The 23,122-nt window shown below is 44.3% G+C and overlaps 1 protein-coding gene across 1 annotated transcript in view; it reads left to right on the top strand.

The window, feature by feature from the left end:
- The window catches only part of ATRN (attractin), a 176,089-nt gene that overhangs the window by 35,684 nt on the left and 117,283 nt on the right, over positions 1-23,122 (top strand). The window contains exons 2-5 of the mRNA XM_065060197.1: positions 4,532-4,615; positions 9,225-9,338; positions 19,179-19,307; positions 21,704-21,909. Of these exons, the coding sequence (XP_064916269.1) occupies positions 4,532-4,615; positions 9,225-9,338; positions 19,179-19,307; positions 21,704-21,909 (533 nt within the window). The remainder of the gene's footprint in view (positions 1-4,531; positions 4,616-9,224; positions 9,339-19,178; positions 19,308-21,703; positions 21,910-23,122) is intronic.

Raw genomic sequence — 23,122 nt, 5'->3', positions numbered from 1 at the left:
TCCTGGGACAGCAGGGTGACCATGAGCCAGCACTGGGCCCTTGTGGCCAGGAAGCCAATGGTACCTGGGGTGGGTTAGAAGGGGGTGGTCAGTAGGTCAGAGAGGTTCTCCTGCCCCTCTGCTCTGCCCTGGGGAGACCACACCTGGAACATTGTGTCCAGTTGTGGCCCCTCAGTTCCAGCAGGACAGGGAACTGCTGGAGAGAGTCCAGCGCAGCCACCAAGATGCTGAAGGGAGTGGAGCATCTCCCATGTGAGGAAAGGCTGAGGGAGCTGGGGCTCTGGAGCTGGACAAGAGGACACTGAGGGGGGACTCATTCATGGGGATCAATATGGAAAGGGGGAGTGTCAGGAGGATGGAGCCAGGCTCTTCTCAGTGACAACCAATGGGGTTGGATAAGGGGTAATGGGTTCAAACTGGAACACAGGAGGTTCCACTTAAATTTGAGAAGAAACTTGTTCCTGGTGAGGGTGGCAGAGCCTGGCCCAGGCTGCCCAGGGAGGTTGTGGAGTCTCCTTCTCTGCAGACATTCCAACCCGCCTGGACACCTTCCTGTGTAACCTCATCTGGGTGTTCCTGCTCCATGGGGGGATTGCACTGGATGAGCTTTCCAGGTCCTTTCCAACCCCTGACATTCTGGGATCCTGTGATTCTGTTTTCTTAGGGTGTAGCAACCACTTCTTGCAGAGTATTAAGTGTAAAACCTGAGTAGTGCAGAAGAGCTTTTTGCAGTGCTTTACGGAGCCTGATTTTTACGTCTGAGTGATATAAATACGTATAAAACATTTAGTAGGGCAAAGGACCTCAGAGCCTGGTGACGGTAGCGGGTTACTCAGGGACTTCTCGTGTGAGTAGTTGTAGTGTGTAGGAAGATGTCCCCCATTGAAGTAATTCGTTCCTGGAGTGTTTTTCCTCCTGTTGATCCATTCCTGAGCCTTTAATAACAGAAAAAGCCAAAACACCGTGTAGGACACGTCCTGGGTATCGGTGCCCGGCAGGACCAGACCCCGTCACATACGGTGCAACCAGGACTTGGAAGGGACAAGGGCTTTGGTTTAATTTGCTGTTTTTACTGGAGCTGGGACATCACTTTAGATTCCTCTATAGAATGTAAAGCTAAAATTCCAGCCGCAGTTTGCATTCAGTGCTTAGGATTTATTGCTGTCTCAGAATGTTTATAGAGTAATGTGGATTTGTGGATGTCCTGCCGGTGCCAGACAGGACGTGAGATGAGAACTTAGTTACTATTTCTTTTGCTTTCGGAGCCGTCAACTCTGATTTTTAATGTTTTTTAACATTCTGTAGTTGTTTATAATGGCAGCAGCTTCTTAGCGAAGAATCTGAGCAACTTACAGATAAGTATTTAACTAATAGCACATCGAAAGAATTTGACTTTGGTTGCTTTTTGGAAACTAAATCCCGTGTTTTGTTTTGACGTTGCTGAAATATGATTAAATTATAGCATGTTGATGTTGAAATGCTCTTTCTTTCCCCTGGGATGTGACATAGTTGGAGCTACACAACTAACAGGATTCTTATGTTTTTCCTATCGCTCTCGATAGCGTTTCTGTGGCGAACGACTTAGTAATTGTTTCCAGAGAGAGGTATTTGCAGGGTTTTCCGAGCAGAAGCTCTTGGAGAGCTTGGCGGGTTGCACAAGGTTGGTTTTAACTTGTGAGACCTGCTCAGCTTTCCAGAGCCTGTTGACTTTTATTTACATGCAAAGTGCTGAAGCCTTTCCAGTTTGATTCCTGGTGTAATTTACAAAAGGATGCATTTTTAGACAAAATAATCTAGATGTTATTGCCTGGAACTTGGAATTTGCATCTGTTATTTGCAAATTCCTGGCCAGTAGATAATTAATTTGAGTTTTCAAAGCTGTTGGAGGCTTAAAATACATGTTTGTTTTTCTACATCTTTATCTGCATCTGTCTGTGTCTCCATAGAAGGTACAGAATTCTTGCTGTGCTCCTGAAAAGTGGTTTCTTCACTTGTTTGAATGTAGATCTGCAGAACTTCACTAACTGGCTTTTAAAAAGTTTAAGCTGAATTTCTGAGGTTGAAAAGGATGATAATAAATCAATTGAATTAATTGGAGGAAGAGAAAGGTGGTTTTGAAATATATTTTTAAATTTTTTTCCTTTTTAATTCGCATCAGAAATAAAAGTGCTCTATGGAAAAGATTGTGTGAAACCATTCTGACTCAGCTGCAATATTTACCAAAGATCAGGTGGTAACGTGAACAGATCCCTAAGGAAAGGCACAGCAAAACCTTCCAAGAATTGAATTTTGAGAGCTTCTGATCTTTCTTCCTTCTCCTTTCTACCAAATTTCATTTTGCGGAGTGTTTTTGTTTTACTGAAACTGCGTTTTAAGTGGGACGGTTGAATTCTGTCTTCTGCCTGTGCATGTTCGACCAGTCTCTGTGCTCAGGCAGAAGATGTGGAATCTCTGTACCTGTTTTTTGGGTGCCCAAGTGATGTAGCGATCTGCTGCCTCAAATTCCTGCTGGATCCATCTCCGCCTTGATGAATCATAGAGTCGTTTTGGTTGGAAAAGACCTTTGAGATCATCGAGTCCAACCGTTAACCCAACACTGTCAAGTCCAACTCTAAACCGTGTCCCTTAGAAACTCAACTCCGCATCAAGTGTGATTATGGTCTTCTCTGTGGGTCATCCCCACGTCAAGTGTGATTATTGACTTCTCTGTTGTCCATGGTCTTTGAAGAAACGTGCCCTGATAAAATCTGTGGAAAGGAGAAGTTCCAGATGCAGCCAGTGGATCATGACCCTCGTCCATCTTGCAGCATGGATGGGTTTGATTGTCCAGTTTCAAGTAGGAGCAATGGAAACGTGAAAGTAGGATTTGCACGGCTCTGCTCACTCTTTCCAATACCTGTATTCATGCTCGTTACAAGTAATGAGCATTACAAGTAATTAGCATGAATATCAAGCATTGTTCTGAAATACATAATGATCATCACAACATCCTTCTGAGCTCCAGACTGAATTTGCTGCTGCTTATTTGGCTATCCCTGCAAGCCATGTCTGGACAAATGCGGTGGTCTAGAATCTGCACTCTGCAATGTTTTAGAATCATAGAATCATTTTGGTTGGAAGAGACCATCAAGGTCATTGAGTCCAACCATTAACCCACTCCTGGCACTGCCCCATGTCCTGAGAACCTCATGTCCGTCTGTCCAACCCTCCAGGGATGGTGACTCCAGCACTGGCCTGGGCAGCCTGTTCCAATGCCCTGAACCTTCCCTGGTACAACGTGAGGCCAAAACTTCATCCCACGACACGCAGTGAATTTCAATAGTTAAAATCATTAAAAATTTGAGATTCCATTGAAAGAGAGAAGGAAACAAAGCCAGCAAAGGGCTCATTTTTGTCAGCAATTGCTGTTTACAGCTGCCTGAAAGGAGGCTGTGGCATGGAGGGTGTTGGTGTCTGCTCCTCAGGAACAAGCACCAGGAGCAGAGGAAATGGCCTCAAGTTGCACCAGGGGAGGTTGAGGTTGGATTTGGGGAACAATTTCTTCCCCAAAGGGCTGTGGGGCATTGGAACAGGCTGCCCAGGGCAGTGCTGGAGTCACCAGCCCTGGAGGGTTGGACAGACAGACATGACATGTCTCCTGACATGGGGCAGTGCCAGGGGTGGATTATGGTCGGACTCCATGATCTTGAGGGTCTTTTCCAACCAGAATGATTCTGTTGATTCTCTGAATGATTCCGACTGTATTTCCTGCTTTTCCATCCTCTTCCAGAGACTTTTGCTACTCTCAAGTTGTCAGTCCTGTTCCCAGGCTCAGCGGGGACGGGATGTCCGTAGGGTTGTCCTGGTACCATCCCAGCAGTGGGGACCGCTCAGCTCTTTGACTCCTGTCCCTTAACACAGGATGATGTGGGGATGGGATCGTTCTACCCAAGGTGGGGGATTCCTGGACCAGCCGCACTCTGGCGTTATTCTCAGTTATCCTGGGTTATGCAGCCCTTGATGAATGAGGAGTGAAGGTTTTATTTTGCACTTAGAGGGTTATGGGTATCAGTCCTTTGTTCAAGAGGCTGTAAGAGATTTGTGAAGAATGGGCAAGAGGTTGTGCCATGAACTGCGCCTCAATTTCTTGCAAGAATTGTGTGGTTTGTATAAATAAATAGTTTAGGAATAGCTTTTTTATTAAGGAATTCCTTTTACCGTCTGCATGGTATTAAACTGTGTATTAGTCTGTGTTTGTGGGGTTTGTTTTAATTTTCTTAGGGTGCTGATTTGAAACAATACCATCAATCTAACAGAGAAACCATCAATCTAACAGAGAAACCATCACTCTCGACTGTCATTCTTTAAGGATAATAATCAGAAAACACAAACAGAGTTAAACAGGAGAATCCCAATTGTCTGATTTTTTTTGTTGCATTGTGTTTGGTTTGTTTGGAGCGAATTAAATCTAACGGTGGATCTTCTAAATTCAGGAAATCCTTTAGGAATGTTCAGTACCATTGGAGGCTAATGCTTATTTTTTGCTTTACAGGCTCACTGGACCTTCGGGGTACGTGACGGATGGGCCTGGCAATTACAAATACAAAACAAAATGCACCTGGCTTATCGAAGGAAGGTGAGTGTGGTAAACATCTTGGCTTTTAGTCAAGCTTTTTGTGACTTTTAGGTGAGGTTTGTCTTCATTGACTGTTTTCAGATCTCGCGATTCTTGTTTTGCACTTAGTAATTGGTAAATAAGTTGTTTTCTGTGCAGCTGAGCCCTCCACACTGACTCGTGAATAGGAGGTTTGCTGTGTAAATCGCCCTTCGCTTTGAGACTGTGTGTAGAACATGAGAATAAATGCATCCCAGGTGGCCAAGAAGGCCAATGGTATCCTGTCCTGTATCAAAAATAGCGTGGTCAGCAGGACAAGGGCAGTGATCCTTCCCCTGTACTCTGCATTGGGGAGGCCACACCTGGAGTGTTGTGTTCAGTTCTGGGCCCCTCAGCTCAGGAAAGAGATTGAAGTGCTGGAGCGGGTCCAGAGAAGAGCAACAAGACTGGGGAAGGGACTGGAACACAAGAACCATGGGGAGAGGCTGAGGGAGCTGTGCTTGTTTAGTCTGGAGGAGGCTTAGAGCTGAGCTCAGCACTCTCTAGAACTACCTGAAGGGCAGTTCTAGCCAGGTGGGGATTGGTCTCTTCTCCCAGGCATCAGCAATAGGACAAGGGGCCATGGGCTTCAACTCTGCCAGGGGAAATTGAGGCTGGAGATGAGAAAGCAATTCTGTGCAGAGAGAGTGGTCAGGCATTGGAATGGCTGCCCAGGGAGGTGCTGGACTCACCGGCCCTGGAGGTTTTGAAACTGAGATTGGACATGGCACTTAGTGCCATGATCTAGTCAATGGACTGGAGTTGGACCAAGGGTTGGACTGGATGATCTCTGAGCTCTTTTCCAACCCAGTTGATTCTGTGATTCTGTGATCTGCGTAAATAAATTAAGAACTAAAGATCATTTAACTGGTGGAGCGTTCAGATGTTGGGGTTCACTGTGTATGGGACTTTTTGGCAGATAGAGCGAACTCTATGAATGTCTTTATTCATGAAGAATCCCTTCCTGTCATGATGCTCTTCAGCTACTGATTTAAGGGCCATAAGGACTGTTGGCTTTTTTAGGGAAAGGTCTTCTAAACTACAAGAAGTCCCTTAGGCCTCTTCTCCTTCTCTACCCTTCTTGTATTTGATCTTTATATTGTTCACAGTGGTTTCTTGCACAGATTTTAGGCACAGCCCATTTCGTGCATATCCTCTGGTTGATGGTCTAGCGCTTCAGAGCCTCTGACTTGTTAAAATAGGTTTTCACAGTCCCAGGCTGACGTCAGGACCGTAAAATCAATTTGTATCGTGTCTAAAACTTTGTGTGGGCGGTTAGGATGCTGTGTGTTAACGGCTATGAATTAAGTTACATTCTATACTATTCCCTAAATCTATAGAGAGCTATGTGGGTAGGAACAAGTTATGTGTGAGCACGAACTCACGTTGAACCCCTGTGAGCTGAGTTCTCTTGGAGTGGAGAAATCACTAAAAGGTCAGGATACACGTTTTTCTTTAATCTTCTCTCTATGTTTGGGAAGCCTGATGGGTGGAGGAGGATTGGAATTCACATCATCTGCTACAGACATTTATTTTGGATGAGTAATGCAAATACCTGAGCTCCCAGGATACAGAGAGCCGTCCGGAACAGCGAAATTGGGAGCCTACCACTATTAACTTTAAGGAGCTCGGTTTTTAATGTGGTTGAGATCAAAGGCAGATGCTTTAAGTGGCAACACCATTTCAGTCGGTAATAAAAATACAAGTGCAGAGAGTTTGGAATTGCAAATAATTAAAAAAAAAGAGTTTTGCAAGGATGTTATTACAGACAAACCAGCCTCAGCAATTCCAGTATGACCAGCTTAACCCTCATAACTTCTTTTTCCCAAGTGTAACGTGACTCGTGTGTTTATCAGAAGTGAAGTGCTGCTCAGGGGTCCCCGATAATGTCACCGTAACTGCTCCTTCAGCCTTTGTTTGCTGGTGCTGAGAGAGAATTCTCTCTTAGAGAATTATCGCTTTGTGGGGTTTGAAGTGAGATCTTAAAGAGGTGGGCAAAAGGTAGCTGGGTGTTTAAGTCTGTGTCCTTTTCCTGCTCGTGATGGTGTGTGCCCTGCTGTCAGAGGATGGCAGTGAACAGCAGGGGTGTAATCCCGCTGATTAAAACAGCTGAAACATGCACCCTCCTGAAAATAACCTGAGCTCTCTGCCCAATGTGAAGTTCCCGGAGAGATCTGGGCTTGGCAAACAGCGTCTGCAAAGCTGTGAAACTCCAGCTCACCTCGGTGTGTGCTGGGTCGTGGAGGGTTTTTGAGGCGAAGCAGGAAAAGGTACCATCCAAACGTGTAACTGAAGACACTAGATAGACTCAGGTTTAAAATGAGCCGTGTATTGCTTACGGTATTGATGTCCTTTTTGCACAGTTCCTGACTTTCTGTGTCTGGGCTGTGTCCTCATCCTGGGGATGTTCTTTCCATTTTTCCCCAGGAGCAGAAGGCAGAGCAGCTGAGATCCAGCCTGAGCATCTCAGCAGAACATGTAGCCGTGTGCCTCGCAATTCTGCAAACGAGCGCTGTCTGTTAATAAGTTATTAGTTGCAGCAAATACAATATCTTTCTTTTTGTTCTTGGTCTGAAGCTTTTATTGATTAAACATTTTTTTCCGCTCTGCAGCTGCCAGACCATTAAAATAGAAGCAAACCCCCTACAATTTAATAGGCTGCTCGGTTTTGAAATGACGAATACTCTTTGTACCTTTTCTTTAAGCAAGACATTATCCTTGAGTGACACCTGCTGCTCTTTTCCAAAGGCCTGGGGTAGATCCATGTGCCTATCAAAACTTATTCTTTCAAGAGAATAACTCCCTAAAGAATTCCCCTTTGCTGGGAAGGGTGGACTCTATGGCAGGCTGACATTTTATTAATTCATTTGATTAGGTTGAACATGGATTTCATCTGAACCCGAGGGCAATGCTGTTGAAAAGACCGTGATCGCTTGCATTTATCCTTTCAACGGCTGCAGCTGTGGGCAGGAAAAAGCAGTTCTGCTATAGACACGCAGCCAAAAAGAGAGTAAATCCATCAGAACACTGGTGGTGTTTTCACCTTCCTTGAGCTGAACCCTAAATTAGATATCCACTGTGACTTGGCTGTGATTTTTTTCGGTGTATCTTTGCACATTAGCCACACAAATAACAACATTTAAATATGCATTACTTGGTTATAGCATAGAGGGCATCTTCTGTGGATGGGGCGAGAGAAATGCTGATGTGTTTTGGTGTCTGAATGACTTTTTCCATCCCCATGTCAAGTAAATAAAACCTCTTAGAACAGGGGCATCAAACTCATTTTCACTGGGGCCACATCAGCCTCGCGGTTGCCGTCAAAGGGCCAAATGTAATTTTAGGACTGTATAAATGTAACTGCTCCTGCATCTGTACAGCCCTAAAATTGCATTTGGCTCTTTGATGGCAATGAAAATGAGTCTGACACCCCTGACTTAGAAGATCAGGCCCCTCGATGGCCTTCTCTTGACTTAGTAAGTCAACAGAGCAGTATTTTTGTAACTCCTTTCCAGAAGAAAACCAAGCAACCTGGTTAGTGTTGGAAGGACAGTGGTTAGTGCACCTAGACATGCCAAGAAATAACCAAAAACCTTCCTTTTGGCAAAAGGTGAAGCCCCAGGGCCTCCTGTCCTGTAGAAGACAGGTCTCCTGTATCTCTTGACGTGTTCTCTCCGGCTCCCAGAAGCTGGTGAGCAAGACTGAGAATTCCTTCAGTTTAGCATCCAGTGAGACGCGTTTCCAACTTCAGCTTGGAGGAGAGTCCCTCAGGAGGGTCATCCTGCAGTACCAACCAAATTATAAAGTAGTAGAAGAAACATTTCTGCTGCTTCTGGGCAAGTAAATCAGGAGCTTGGAGCCAGGGGGGTCGGGCTCTGCTCCCCAGGAACAAGCGCCAGGAGCAGAGGAAACGGCCTCAAGTTGCACCAGGGGAGGTTGAGGTTGGATCTGGGGAACAATTTCTTCCCCAAAGGGCTGTGGGGCATTGGAACAGGCTGCCCAGGGCAGTGCTGGAGTCACCATCCCTGGAGGGGTTTAAAATACACGGAGATGAGGTTCTCAGGGACACGGGGCAATGCCAGGGGTGGGGGAACGCTTGGACTCGATGATCTTGAGGGGCTTTTCCAACCAAAATGATTCTACGATTCTATGATTTAGATTGGAAATGACCTTTAAGATCATCGAGTCCAACCATAAACCTCACACCGCCAAGCCCGCCACTAAACCGTGTCCCCAAGTGCCACATCTACACATGGGTGTATTATCCGTGTAGATTTTCCATGCTCACCCCTACCAGACCCTGTCATTAGAGCAGTCGGTGCTGGTACGGAGCGGAGGAATTGACAGCGCCTGCTCTTTAATTTCTGCTTTGTTGGTGTGGAAAGGTTTAAGGACACAGTTTTTCTGACCATAAAGCATCTGTTGCTTAATATTAATACCAGGGGATTGTGCACACCGAAAAAACCACAGCATGTTTGATGCATCTGCAGTTACACTAAGTCACGCGGTTCTAGTCTTGTCTACAGAGCGACTATTCCCCGTGTTGAGTGCCTAATTGCAAACCTTTTGTTATTATTATTATTTTTTACAGGCCAAACACAATCCTCAGGCTTCGGTTCAATCACTTTGCCACAGAGTGCAGTTGGGACCACTTGTATGTGTATGATGGAGATTCAATTTACGCTCCCTTACTGGCGGCTTTTAGGTAAGTTCCCCTTGGTAAGGATTTAATTGCACGCAAAGATATTTAACTTGGAGCCTGAATCAAATGTGGCTTGTGGCAGTCGGACAAAATACATAATACTGCAAATACAGCACATCCAGCAAGTGTCCTTTTGTGCACTCATCGTCAGCACTGACAATTAAGGACTTGTTCTTGCTTTTAAAATGAACAAGATCATGTTACTCCACTGTAGCGTCTAAGGATTATGTTTTCATTTCCAAATCATGATGGTTTGAGAGACAAAAACAATATTGTCATCTGGTGGAGCTTGAGATGATTCAGTACATGGGCTCTGCCTAAAGTAGGAAAGTGCCCCATGTATCAAGTTTGAACATGGCTTAAGTTTAACTCATAGTCTGTCAATGCTGACAGAAAGCAAAAAAACAAGTAATCAGCATTGCAGGCATACAGGTCTCATGGAAATATGTATATATCCTTATATACCTTATATGCAGCTTGGAGAAGAGGAGACTGAGGGGTGACCTCATTCCTGGGGATCAATATGGAAAGGGGGAGTGTCAGGAGGATGGAGCCAGGCTCTTCTGGTGACAACCAGTGACAGGACAAGGGGCAGTCGGTTAAAACTGGAACACAGGAGGTTCCACTTAAATTTGAGGAGAACCTTCTTACTGGTGAGGGTGCCAGAGCCTGGCCCAGGCTGCCCAGGGGGTTGTGGAGTCTCCTTCTGTGCAGACATTCCAACCTGCCTGGACACCTTCCTGTGTAACCTCATCTGGGTGTTCCTGCTCCATGGGGGGATTGCACTGGATGAGCTTTCCAGGGCCCTTCAACCCCTGACATTCTGGGATCCTGTGATACCTTAAATGTTTTCAACTCTTTGGGACACGTTCAGAAACGGCAACGATGGGTCAGACAACCTTGTCAAAACTTGTGTAAAAATATCTGTTCTTCTGATGAATAACTGGTATTTTGCTTGTCTGTCTGTGCTCAGAGACTGATTTGTGGGTGGTGTTAACAGTCGACGTTTGACAAAGAGGCCTAAATAGAACTTGTGCGTTTGGTCTTGCAGTGACAAGCGCCGCGTTGTGGTTTTTATTCTTTTAGCTGAAATTAGAAAACTAATCCCAAGTTGTGTATGAAGAAAACAAATGGTTCCCTTTGGACTCCGCTTGTTCCAAGTGGCTGATTAACCATTTCCAGGATTAAGCTTTGGCTGTGCTGCCTTTCATTTGTGAAATGAAGTTCTAAAAATACTTCATGTTTATTCTAAAAACTCCGTGAGTGAAGATCGGCATAGGAACAAAAAGTTGATGAAAAGAAATTAAAACCAGCAGATTTCTTTTGTCATTTTCAGCTTAAAACGCAGAGTTGTTTTGTAGGGAAAGGACGGATTCTGTGAGCAGTCAGACAAACCTCAGGTCAAAACAAGTAAATTATGATGTTATTCTCACCCCATCTGAAGAAGAATCACAGAATCACAGAATGGACTGGGTTGGAAAAGCCCTCAGAGATCATCCAGTCCAACCCTTGGTCCAACTCCAGTCCATTGACTAGATCATGGCAATAAGTGCCATGTCCAGTCTCAGTTTAAAAACCTCCAGGGCCGGTGAGTCCAGCACCTCCCTGGGCAGCCATTCCAATGCCTGACCACTCTCTCTGCACAGAATTGCTTTCTAATCTCCAGCCTCAATTTCCCCTGGCAGAGTTGAAGCCCATGGCCCCTTGTCCTATTGCTGATGCCTGGGAGAAGAGCCCAATCCCCACCTGGCTAGAACTGCCCTTCAGGTAGTTCTAGAGAGTGCTGAGCTCAGCTCTAAGCCTCCTCTTCTCCAGACTAAACAAGCCCAGCTCCCTCAGCCTCTCCCCATGGTTCTTGTGTTCCAGTCCCTTCCCCAGTCTTGTTGCTCTTCTCTGGACCCGCTCCAGCACTTCAATCTCTTTCCTGACCTGAGGGGCCCAGAACTGAACACAATACTCCAGGTGTGGCCTCCCCAATGCAGAGTACAGGGGAAGGATCACTGCCCTTGTCCTGCTGACCACGCTGGTTTGGATACAGGACAGAAGAAACCTTCTCTCTTCTAAAATCCTCCCAAAACCTGCAAGCACTCTCCTGGTACCACACACTGAATTGGTATGCAGGAGAAGAAAGAAATGTCATCTTGAGTCATAGTAATTTTGCTCTAATCGAGCTCATTTTTAATATGCTGTTGAAAAGGTGAAATGATCATGATTTGTGCCTGCAGTTTCTTGTGTGTTTTCCAAAAATTAATAGGCTTTTTAAATTGAGGTTAGAAGTAGTTCACAGCATTAACAATTATGGTTCAGACTTGAAAATCATCTGTAAATCACTAGGAAGCCAGTGCCTGAGGACAGGCAAGCGTGAGCTTAATACAGGAACATTTTGGAGGTAGGAAACAAGATCGATTATTTTTTTAATTGCTTCTTTAGATGACATTTGAATTTCATCTTCATTAGGAGTGAGCTGTGTTGTTCAGTAAACCAAGTTCAGGAAATAGCAGATGCTTCTCATTTTGATGAAGTGCAAAAAAGCATCTGTTGAAATAGACCTTCCCCTGATATAAAAATAAATGCACTACAAGTTTTCAAGAGCACTGTTCATATTTTTCCCCTTTGCTTGGCTTATGTTAAATTTTAATATCAACCATAACCATATTTCACTCCTCGCTATTTTTACACCTCGCCAGGAGATTTGCAGGATTGAGCTTGGTACATTTACACACTAAACTTTTGGAGTTTGTTGGTAAACACGGTAAATTCCTTTCTCTCTCAAGCTCAGTTCCTTCACTGCTCTTGTTTTCTTGGCCTTCTCATGTTTGTTCACAATACATTATTTACCCAGAATGTAAGATTATGTTGGAAATCCTCAGCACCGTGCTATGGATAAACTTTAAATTGGTTTTATCAATTTTTAACTGCGATAAATATTTGCATAATGAAACATTTACACGGTGGAAGTGTCTGCATAAACTATTGACTAAACTCATAGTCTGAGTGCCCCCAGGGCAGTCTAGTCCTGTATATTAAGCTTGTTTTCTATTAAGCAGGGTTAAAAATAACTTTGCTGGTTTGTATTTGTGATCATAGACAACATGAGACTGTATAAATGTGCTGCTTCAAAAGCACAATAAAAGAACATGGAAGAAGCAGAAATCCAGCATGTTTGCCTGAACAGAATGAAGAAATCTGAACAACATAAATTACACTCACTATGAACTTCATTGGTTGAGTTTTTAACTTTATTCCACGTTAAACATACACTAGAGCTGCTTCTGCACCTTGATTTTTGTGCTGATTATCGGGGGGTGTTTTCATCTTCAAAACCGCTCGTTATTTTGGAAATGGTGACAGGTGGCTGTCCCACCGTCACCTGCTCAGCTCTTTGCTCTGAGGTTCCTCCACGTGAGCTCTCGTAGCCTCAGAAAACAGGAGCACCTCGCCTTGCTTGCCCCTGAATGTGGCGCTTGCAGACCCGAATTGAAGTCTAGGCACAGAGCATGGGGTGAGTTGGGTTTAAGGGACCCCGGTCAGATCACAGAATCCCAGAATGTCAGGGGTTGAAGGGCACTGGAAAGCACATCCAGTGCAATCCCCCCATGGAGCAGGAACACCCAGATGAGGTTACACAGGAAGATTTCATCCCATCTCTTCTCCAGGATAATAAAACCTTGCTCCTTCCGCCTCTCCTTGTACATCGTGGGGTTGTTCCCCTTCTATTTCTTTTTCATGGTCATGTTGGACCAAGGCTCTGAGCAACCTGAGCTGGTGAAGATGTCCCTGCTCATGGCAGGGGGGGCACTGGGGGAGCTGGGAAGGTCCCTTCAGCCCAAACTGTTTTGTGATTCTATGAAAGATGACGAAGGGATCATTTAATGCTTAATTACACTCATCGTGCACATACTCGGGTCATGGAGAGTCCAGTTGACTCTTGGTTCTAGCAGCCTGTTGTCTAACTATTTATCATTTTGCTCTATTTGTTTTTATGGATCCATGTTAACTTTTAGACTATTGATTATTAAAGAAGAAAAATCAGTGTGAGGAGCAAATGTATTTGGGATTTTGTTGGAAATGTACCCATTGAATGATGTTCCCCTGTTTACATGGACTCGTGGGCCTGTTGCTGGGCCAGTCGAGAACTGATTAATCAAAATGTCTCTATGGTGGAAAGTCAGATTTCATTGGGAAATGTAAATGCATTGTATCAAAGTTGCTTTTGTTCACTAAACCTGTAATCCCCTCCTAAAACGTCAAATCATTGTGACAAGGTGGACAAAGAGAGTTTCTATTTTAGAGGTTTGAAAGGATAAATCCTCCGGAGTTAAATTGAGGCCTATACAGGAAGTTTAGAGCACCTTTTCTCTTAAACTCTTTCTGATGCACTGAGGAATAAAAATCTGATTATTTTTTATTAATTCATATATCCTCGCCTGAACTTCACAGGTATTAAAGAGCCAACAGGCTTTAGGTTTTAAAACATGAAAAGGCATTCACACTGTGGCCAATACCATTGACTGTCTCTCCAGGACTAGATACTAAAATAATTCCTTAACTTTTCAAGTATTTCTTCACCGTAACGGCAGAAAAAAGGTGTTATATCTTTTGAGTCAGTCTGCGTTCTCTTGAAATACGGTTTTTAAACTCACTGACACAATCATTAAAATTTACCGGATGGCTCATGAGACACATTTTAATGTGTTTATGGTTTGGCCTTGTTTTGCTCTTTCTGGAAGGAAGAACATCACTTAAGAACTGAGGAGGTTTTTGGGGTGAATTCCCTCGATCTGGATGGCTTTTCGGGCTCTCAGTAACGAGTCCCTTTTTATTTTTATAAGCATCATTGTAATTGATTTGTTTCCTTAATAGTCTATGTCTGGAAGTCATCTTGCCGCACAAGAATCTTAGCTTTTCCTTTAAGAAAACCAATTTGAGACGTATCCTTATTTTAACCCTCCTCTTCCCCCTTTATTATTTTTGGCATTGATTTATTTGTAGTCTATTGTGATTTCTGGTTTTGCTTTGTTTATTATTTGTTTATGACTCTTTGAGTAGGATGTGCAGACTGTTGTTTAAGGAAGAAACAGCATTGTTTCCCATACGTGTGTGTCCACATGGGTCTAAGAGATAAGAGAATGGTTTCTCATTGCATTTTGATAGATTGAGAAGCCAATGTACTACCAGTGCTTTGGTATCATTATCTTTTCGGTTCTCTGTGATCTGTACTCTATATTTTCTCCCTTTTTTGACTGTTTTCTGCTCCCTTGAGCTCCTTGTGCTTTTGATCTCTGCTGAACTGGCAGCTTGTGTCCCAGGAGAAAATGATGACTTCACCATCACCGCGATGCTCGCATAGCAAATCAAGGAGAAATAAGAGAGGAGGTGGCTTGTGTTTTAAATAATTCCCATTTTCCTAGGGTGTAGATCAAGTGGTGTGCAGGCGATAGAGGAATCGGCTCTCCTGGATGTTGTTTTTCACTCTGCCGCTGACTTTACAGAATCACAGAATGGACTGGGTTGGAAAAGACCTCAGAGATCATCCAGTCCAACCCTTGGTCCAACTCCAGTCCATTGACTAGATCATGGCACTAAGTGCCATGTCCAATCTCAGTTTCAAAACCTCCAGGGCCGGTGAGTCCAGCACCTCCCTGGGCAGCCATTCCAATGCCTGACCACTCTCTCTGCACAGAATTGCTTTCTCATCTCCAGCCTCAGTTTCCCCTGGCAGAGTTGAAGCCCATGGCCCCTTGTCCTATTGCTGACTGCAAATCCAGCGTAGGAAAAATAGAAGTTATTTCAGGGCAAAACAGAGGTTTGCCTTTCAATGCCAAAGAAATAGTGTCATTGGAGAGCGTAGCTGAGTAGGAGTATTTATTTGCTTTGGAGTAGTGATGATTGCGAAATGTTTTGAAACCTTATTAAAAGAACTCGAAGCGGTACGTTGTGCAATAGGCTCATCTTGGCCAGAATCGAGTTTCTGAGACGTTCTGGGTTGTAGTTTAAAGGAAGTTTTGCATAATCCTCCATCATTCTCATTCTGCTTACTGGATTGCTTTTCTTCCATGGCAGATAATTTGAATTCTGGTTGTGCTGGTTTATTCCAAGTGATGCTATGCACGGAGTTTTTGACCTTTAAAGGGCCTGATCCTTATCATTGTGTCGTGTTCTCTTCGTGGCTTTCTCGGAACAAAATGACAATCCATCTATTGAAGTTTCATCAGGCTGTTTTAAAATTGTGTAGGTGGGATAATGGCCTTTTTAGTGTATCTACATACAAGTCATCAGAAAAAGATGGACAGAAAGGAGCAAATGGTGAGAGCATCTACTCCGGACATACCTGCATTCTCCCCAAATAAATTCCAAAATCGAGATTTCTAAGGGAAAACAAATAATTGTCCTCTGGTAATCCTTTTATTATTATTAGGAAAGGTTATAGGGGGGATTTTTGTATTTTCAACACCACTGTTCTCTCTGTACTTTTATTCTTTGCAGCTGTTATTTTCCCTCGCCAGGGCCTTCCGGTTATCAGTGACAACCATAGTATCAGTAATAAGTGCTTCAAGAATAAGACCAAATAAGAATAAGCCAGGACAAAGGAATTTTGTCTTGTCCCTGAGCTGCAGTTTGCTGAATCTGGGCAGGAACAACCCCAGGTTCCAGTATCGGTTGGGGAATGAGCTATTAGAGAGCAGTGTAGGGGAAAGGGACCTGGGGGTCCTGGGGACAGCAGGGTGACCATGAGCCAGCACTGGGCCCTTGTGGCCAGGAAGGCCAATGGTACCTGGGGTGGGTTAGAAGGGGGTGGTCAGTAGGTCAGAGAGGTTCTCCTGCCCCTCTGCTCTGCCCTGGGGAGACCACACCTGGAATATTGTGTCCAGTTGTGGCCCCTCAGTTCCAGCAGGACAGGGAACTGCTGGAGAGAGTCCAGCGCAGCCACCAAGATGCTGAAGGGAGTGGAGCATCTCCCGTGTGAGGAAAGGCTGAGGGAGCTGGGGCTCTGGAGCTGGACAAGAGGAGACTGAGGGGGGACTCATTCCTGGGGATCAATATGGAAAGGGGGAGTGTCAGGAGGATGGAGCCAGGCTCTTCTCGGTGACAACCAGTGACAGGACAAGGGGCAATGGATGCAAACTGGAACACAGGAGGTTCCATTTAAATTTGAGAAGAAACTTGTTTGGGGTGAGGGTGGCAGAGCCTGGCCCAGGCTGCCCAGGGAGGTTGTGGAGTCTCCTTCTGTGCAGACATTCCAACCCGCCTGGACACCTTCCTGTGTAACCTCATCTGGGTGTTCCTGCTCCATGGGGGGATTGCACTGGATGAGCTTTCCAGGTCCCTTCCAACCCCTGATGTTCTGGGATTCTGTTAATTATCTTCAGGTGCCTGTTTTCCTGTGACGGGGACACAACACCCCACAGTTTGCATTGCAGAGGAAAACCGTGAACCAAATATTAATAGCACAAAGTTGATCAGACTTTTTGTTCTTTGCTTTTGTTGGAGACTTTTGGGAGACATGATCATCAGATCAGAAGGCTCCAGTTTTGGAGTGACACAGGCAGCTGTTACATGTGGAGAAAAACACCCTGAATTTTCACTTTTGATCCCGTATCCTTGAGATCTGAAAGAAGAGAAGAAACCAATTGGCTTTCTCACAAGGAAATATTTATTGAGCTTCGTGTCAGCAAATGCACTGGAGTTGTTTAGCCAAAACATGGGATCACGTTACTGCGGTTTTATGGCCTGTTGGTAAAATAAAGGGTGTATTTTTGTCCACAACAAAACTTGATGTGCAGGAAGGGCTGTTGTACAGTTTGCCAACTTACCCTGCTGCAGGTAACGCGTTCATCTGTTAATCTTACTGCAGATATCACTGATTTATACAGCAAAAGCCTTTGGAAAGGATCCCTGGGTTATCCTACCGGATTATACGGCGGGGACAGGCAAATTCAGGCCACACAAAAGCGCTCTGAATGGGTTGCTGGGGCTGGCTGTGAGGGTTTTCCTGGGGTGTACAAGCTCGTTCACCCCATCCTAGGAACCGCTTTCAAATGCTTTCTGTTCTGAATAGGTCTGAAAAGAGGAAACGTTCTTTTCAGAGGGGGGGAAATTCTTTTCATCGCTGCTTTTCAGTCAATGGATCTCGGATATTCAGCATTCGCGGGGCACGAAGCTGGGTCCCTGCCCGACACGCTTGGGCTTGGAGTCTCCTTGTCAAAAAGCTTCATCTTAACCCCCGGAAATAAAACTGAAATTGGGGAAAAAAGATGATTCCCTACAAGCAAATAACAGCTGACTGCGAATACGACATGATAGACAATGCGCTTTGCTTAGATAAAGGCTTTTAAAAGCATCAATTTGACAGATTTCAAATTTAAACCTGCCCTTGTGTCTTTAGTATGAGGGAGGAATTGACTTGTTGTCAGGCTTCTGTTAAAAGAAGAATAAATATTTCAGGTACAAACTGTTTTGTGCAATAGGTAAGGAGGTAGTTACTCCTTTGTTTAGTCTCCTTTTCAGCTTTATTCCAGGTATTTTGGCAGATCATTATAGAAATCTGTAATATAGTGTAAATTGTCTTGCCCACCATCCTCCCTTCTCTCCACCACCCCTGGGAAACTAAAAGGCTGAAGGATGTTGCAGAACCTGGAGAGTTATAGAGAAACAACCAGAAGCCTGAAGCGATGGATGAGGTGGGAATAGTGAGCAAATTTAGGCCAGAAAAGACAATAAATGTGGATGTGATGAGTTGGATGGAGCTTTATAATAAAGAGTGGGTGGTAGGAAGGTGGTGAGTAAAGGCCATTTGTAAAGCCCGAGAGGCGGCGGTGGATGAGGCAACAAATATAAAGCAAGCGTAATAAGTCCTTTCTCCACCGTTGCAGGGTTAAATTGTCAGCCTCTCTGCTGCAGATTTTCCAGGTGAAACGGGTATAATATGGTTGAGAAATGAATTTAGAAGCCTGGATGAATGGTTTATTTCAATATACTGGTTTGGGTGCATTCTCCAGGTCAAAGCACCTGACGTGCGGGTGTTTGGAAGCCTGATAACACGCCACCAAAATGCTCTGTATTTACTTTATTTGGGAGATACTGAGCTCAACAGCGGTTTAGTTTGGCTTGGGACAGCAGGTTTTATGCTTTCGAGACACATTAATTCCTGTTTTAAAACAGTCTTATATGAAATACAACCAGCTGCAGCACTGACAGCACATGCCAACTTGTTTTGGGGATGGGTCTTGTTTAAATCACAGCAAAATAACATGGGAGGGGAAGTAGGTGTTTGATAAGAATAAGGGAATTCTAGGCAGCTTCAGGTTTACTCCGGTTAAACACTTTTAAGATATTAATCTTTCAGAAGAGCCAAGTTGATTAGTTTGGGGTTTTCTATTTGCATTCATTTCTGTGGCCGTTTCTTGTTGTGTATGTTGAGGGCAGCAGAAATGCTGCTCTCAATAGCCTTACTATCCTAATTTATCTGCACTCCTTGGTTGGTGACACTGTCACTATATTGCAGATAATTAAGCCAAGCAGGAGGGTTTGGTAAAGTCGTCCCTGAAGAACGTGGTTTTATCTTTGAGCGGGACTTGAGGGTTCTTAGGCCTTTGAGAACGGGGTTGGTTTGTATTTGTACTCACAATGCCGAGACGTTTTGTGACTATTTTAAGGAGTTCTGTTGAAATAAAACAACCTGTGCTATGAAAACACCCCTCGCACAAATTCATTATACTTCCAGTAGATGCAAAGCTTGAAGTTCAATTATTTATTGTAATACCCATGCGCTTATTATTGTTTCTCTCCCTTTTATTTCACTTCTAACGTAGTTTTGTGTGTTGTTCTGTTGTTCTTTTCCAGTGGTCTCATTGTTCCTGAGAAAGACAGCAACGAAACGGTACCAGAAGTTGTAGCTACTTCTGGATATGCCCTTCTGCATTTCTTCAGTGACGCTGCCTACAATTTAACAGGCTTCAACATCACATATAAGTGAGTAGCGCTGCTCCCAAGTGACGCTGCAGGTTGAGCAAAAGGAGCTTTCCTCTTTTCTCAGTTTTATCTTGAAATAAGCAGCTGCCATTGAGGCATGTAATTATGAATAGACGCTTCAATTTAGATCTTTACCTTTATTATACCCTTGCAACGGCTGATAACTGTAATGCGCTTGGCGTTAACTTCAGGTGTCAATTTTAAGTGCGGGCAAATATTTGCTGGAAAAGACATATTTATTTTATGCTATTAGACTTATTTGATCGCTTTCAGTCAACCAGAAGTGATGCCTTTTGTGCAGGTGGGTGCCCTTATGCATTCTACGGAGAGATTTCTGCACAAACACACTTGTTGCACAAGCCCACGTGTCTCAATTGGGACACTGGTCTGTACCTGCTCTTGAGGATCCTCAAGCAGTTTTCTTCAGGATACTCTTATTCTTGGATTGAATCACTGAATCCAGCTCCTTCTTAGTCTGGAATGCTTTTATTATGTTCTTAAGTTCATATTTTAAATATTATGTGTGGGTGCTTTCTAACATATATTTAGCCCACATTGCTAAGCTTTTTAAAAATGATTCTTTATTACTCCCTAATTCATCGGCTGCTCTTAGGAAGGTTTTGTTTTGAAGTAAATGATCTTGGTCTGGACACACTGGCAGAGATGGAATTTTTTTGCTCCTGCACATACAATTTATGTTTGTGCTGCCGTGGGAGATTTCAGTTGGGGTGTAACTGGCAGAAGTTCTCACCTTTCAAAAAAATGAGCTGCGAAATCCTCGGGCATAACCAACTCTTTTGCAAAAGTTGAAAGTTTTCCTTACAATGAGCTGCTTAGTTTTTGAATATCCCAGAATCCCAGAATGTCAGGGGTTGGAGGGCCCTGTAAAGCTCATCCAGTGCAATCCCCCCATGGAGCAGGAACACCCAGATGAGGTTACACAGGAAGGTGTCCAGGCGGGTTGGAATGTCTGCACAGAAGGAGACTCCACAACCTCCCTGGGCAGCCTGGGCCAGGCTCTGCCACCCTCACCATGAAGAAGTTTCTTCTCAAATTTAAGTGGAACCTCTTGTGTTCCAATTTGAACCCATTGCCCCTTGTCCTGTCACTGGTTGTCACCCAGAAGAGCCTGGCTCCATCCTCCTGACACTCCCCCTTTCCATATTGATCCCCATGAATGAGTCCCCCCTCAGTGTCCTCTTGTCCAGCTCCAGAGCCCCAGCTCCCTCAGCCTTTCCTCACACGGGAGATGCTCCACTCCCTTAATCATACTATATTAGTCTTGGTGCTTTCATCCTCATGAAGCACTTAAATACACTGTGGATTTGTTGAAAAATACGGAATATTCAGCAACCCTTGAAAGCTTCGGAAGAAAATGAGGAGCCTTTGCAAAGTTACTTGAAACAGCAGCTGATACCATAAACCATGACACCATCTACTGCCAGTTGTCAGTATTGCACCGTCACAATACAAAGGAGCCGTTCTCTTAAATAATAACTTGCCTTTTTAAAGTTCCTTTAAGGTATTTTCATATTTCTTTAACTCTTCAGTTTCTCATTTCAAACAGTTTTCAGGTACTATTTTGTGTTTTGTTTCTTCTGTCGTTAGGTTTCCTCCCACAGTTTTGCGTAGAGTAGATAAAAGGGGATATTTATTTCTTCTCAGTTTAACAGTCTTTATAGTTACTACAGGATGTAGTTACTCGACAGACACTTGTGAAATTATGGTCTTGGTGCCAATGAATCCACCGATGAGAATATGGGGTCGTAATCCATGTGTGGGTTGATACAGAGGCCAAAACGGGACTTTGGAAATTAATAGTATCACGGAATAGTTTGGGTTGGAAGGAACCTTCAAAGTCATCCAGTCCAACCCCAAATAGAGTCTCTGAATTTGGATCTTCACCACAGATGTAGCTGGTTTTGCCTCAGCTGCGTTACAGATATAAAATCAGAAATGAGTCGAGACAGGCACATCTTTGGCTCGGGATTCATCTCAAGCGTGTTCCCTTGGTGAGCAGATCCCAGAAAAGCACTTAATTGGGAGTAGTTTAAGTTTAAATTGCACAGACACCACAAAAGCCTTAAGCACTGATTAAATTCTTCGCTTACTGTCGGGTGTTTTAGGGCAATTCGTTTGCATTACAAATGGCTAAAAATCATATCAATGATTTTTTGGGGGGAGTTGTAAGTTTAACACATTAAGTGAAGCAGCTCCGTAGTTGGTGAGCAGAGGACAAATCTCTCCAGGTCCATCACATCAGGTTGTCGATGTTGCTTTGCTCGTTAACAGACAGCCGGATTAACTTTTGATCAGCATCACTCCTTGTTAATTAGCAGCACGGCTTGGGAATTTGCTTCATTACTGACAAACCTTTTTTCCCCCTATATTTGCAGTTTCAATATGTGTCCCAATAATTGCTCTGGCCGGGGAGAGTGCAGGCTCAACAACAGCAGCAACGCTCTGGAATGTGAATGTGCCAAGTATTGGAAGGGAGAAGCTTGTGATATCCCCTACTGCACAGAGGACTGCGGGGCACCCGAGAGAGGGTTCTGCAGCTTCAATGATACCAAGGCCTGTGTGTGCTCTGCTGGCTGGCAAGGTGAGTCTCCTGCTTAATACAGACAAGCTCTTGGTGCCTTTGCTGTGGCTCTTGCAGTTTAATTCGGAGTATTTGAGGAATGTTCTGCTTGAGAGATATTAGGGTTTTGACTGGAAACAGCGAATCGACCTTTTTATATCAAGCGATCATACTTGATTTGTAAGAAATGCTTTTATAAGCAGCTGTGCTACCATACAGAGCAGTACCGACCTGCGGTGTGCTGGCATTGGGTTGAAACTTGTTCCTGTGCTCCTAGAGCAAATTTGAGCCTGGTGGCTGGAGTCAGTCTGTTTGAACACACAAAATGTTCTCATGGCCATGTATGCTCATCAGCCATAGAATAGTTTTGATTGGAAAAGACCCTCAAGATCAAGGAGTCCAACCATAACCCACCCCTGGCACTGCCCCATGTCCTGAGAACCTCATGTCTGTCTGTCCAGCCCTCCAGGGATGGTGACTCCAGCACTGCCCTGGGCAGCCTGTTCCAATGCCCCACAGCCCTTTGGGGAAGAAATTGTTCCCACATCCAACCTCAACCTCCCCTGGTGCAACTTGAGGCCGTTTCCTCTGCTCCTGGCGCTTGTTCCTGGGGAGCAGAGCCCGACCCCCCTGGCTCCAACCTCCTCTCCGTGTCAGTCTTAACAACAGTTTGCACTAAACATACATATTTTCTTTGCAAAGACACACTGACCTGGAGGAATTAGTCTTATATGAAATACAACCAGCTGCAGCACTGACAGCACCTGCTACCACCACTCAGCTGTGCTGCAAAACCAGAGTGTTAGGAGAGAATTCAGGTGAGCAAAATGGAGAACGCAGCCAGTTCTGAGGTTGGCACATGTGCCTCTCAGATAGAAAACCAGCCACACGTAATATAATTCAGGACTGGAAGACCATGTCCCCTTGTTCAGTGTGGCCTGATGCTGTTCTGCAGTCTGGTTGTGCACTGACAGAGAAGCTGCTTTGCTCTTGGTGTTTTTCCTCTGTCTTCGATTTCTTTCTATACCAAAACAACTCACCAAAAAGAAAACAAACCCAAAAGCCCCAAAACAAATCATAGCAGAATGAGATGAGAGTTACTTTCATATTCTGAAGTTTTTTTGCATCTGGAAACAGACACTCTGCCTCAAAAACCAGGAGTTGCAGGGTGATAAATGACATTCCAGTCTCCTTTCCTGAACTGGAGATTATTGCTGATAGAAACTCTTAAGAA

This window comes from Columba livia, chromosome 4 (assembly GCF_036013475.1).
Source record: "Columba livia isolate bColLiv1 breed racing homer chromosome 4, bColLiv1.pat.W.v2, whole genome shotgun sequence".
Taxonomy (NCBI): Eukaryota; Metazoa; Chordata; class Aves; order Columbiformes; family Columbidae; genus Columba; species Columba livia.
The sequence above is the reverse complement of the archived record's forward strand: the minus strand, read 5'-3'. Positions and strand labels throughout refer to the sequence as shown.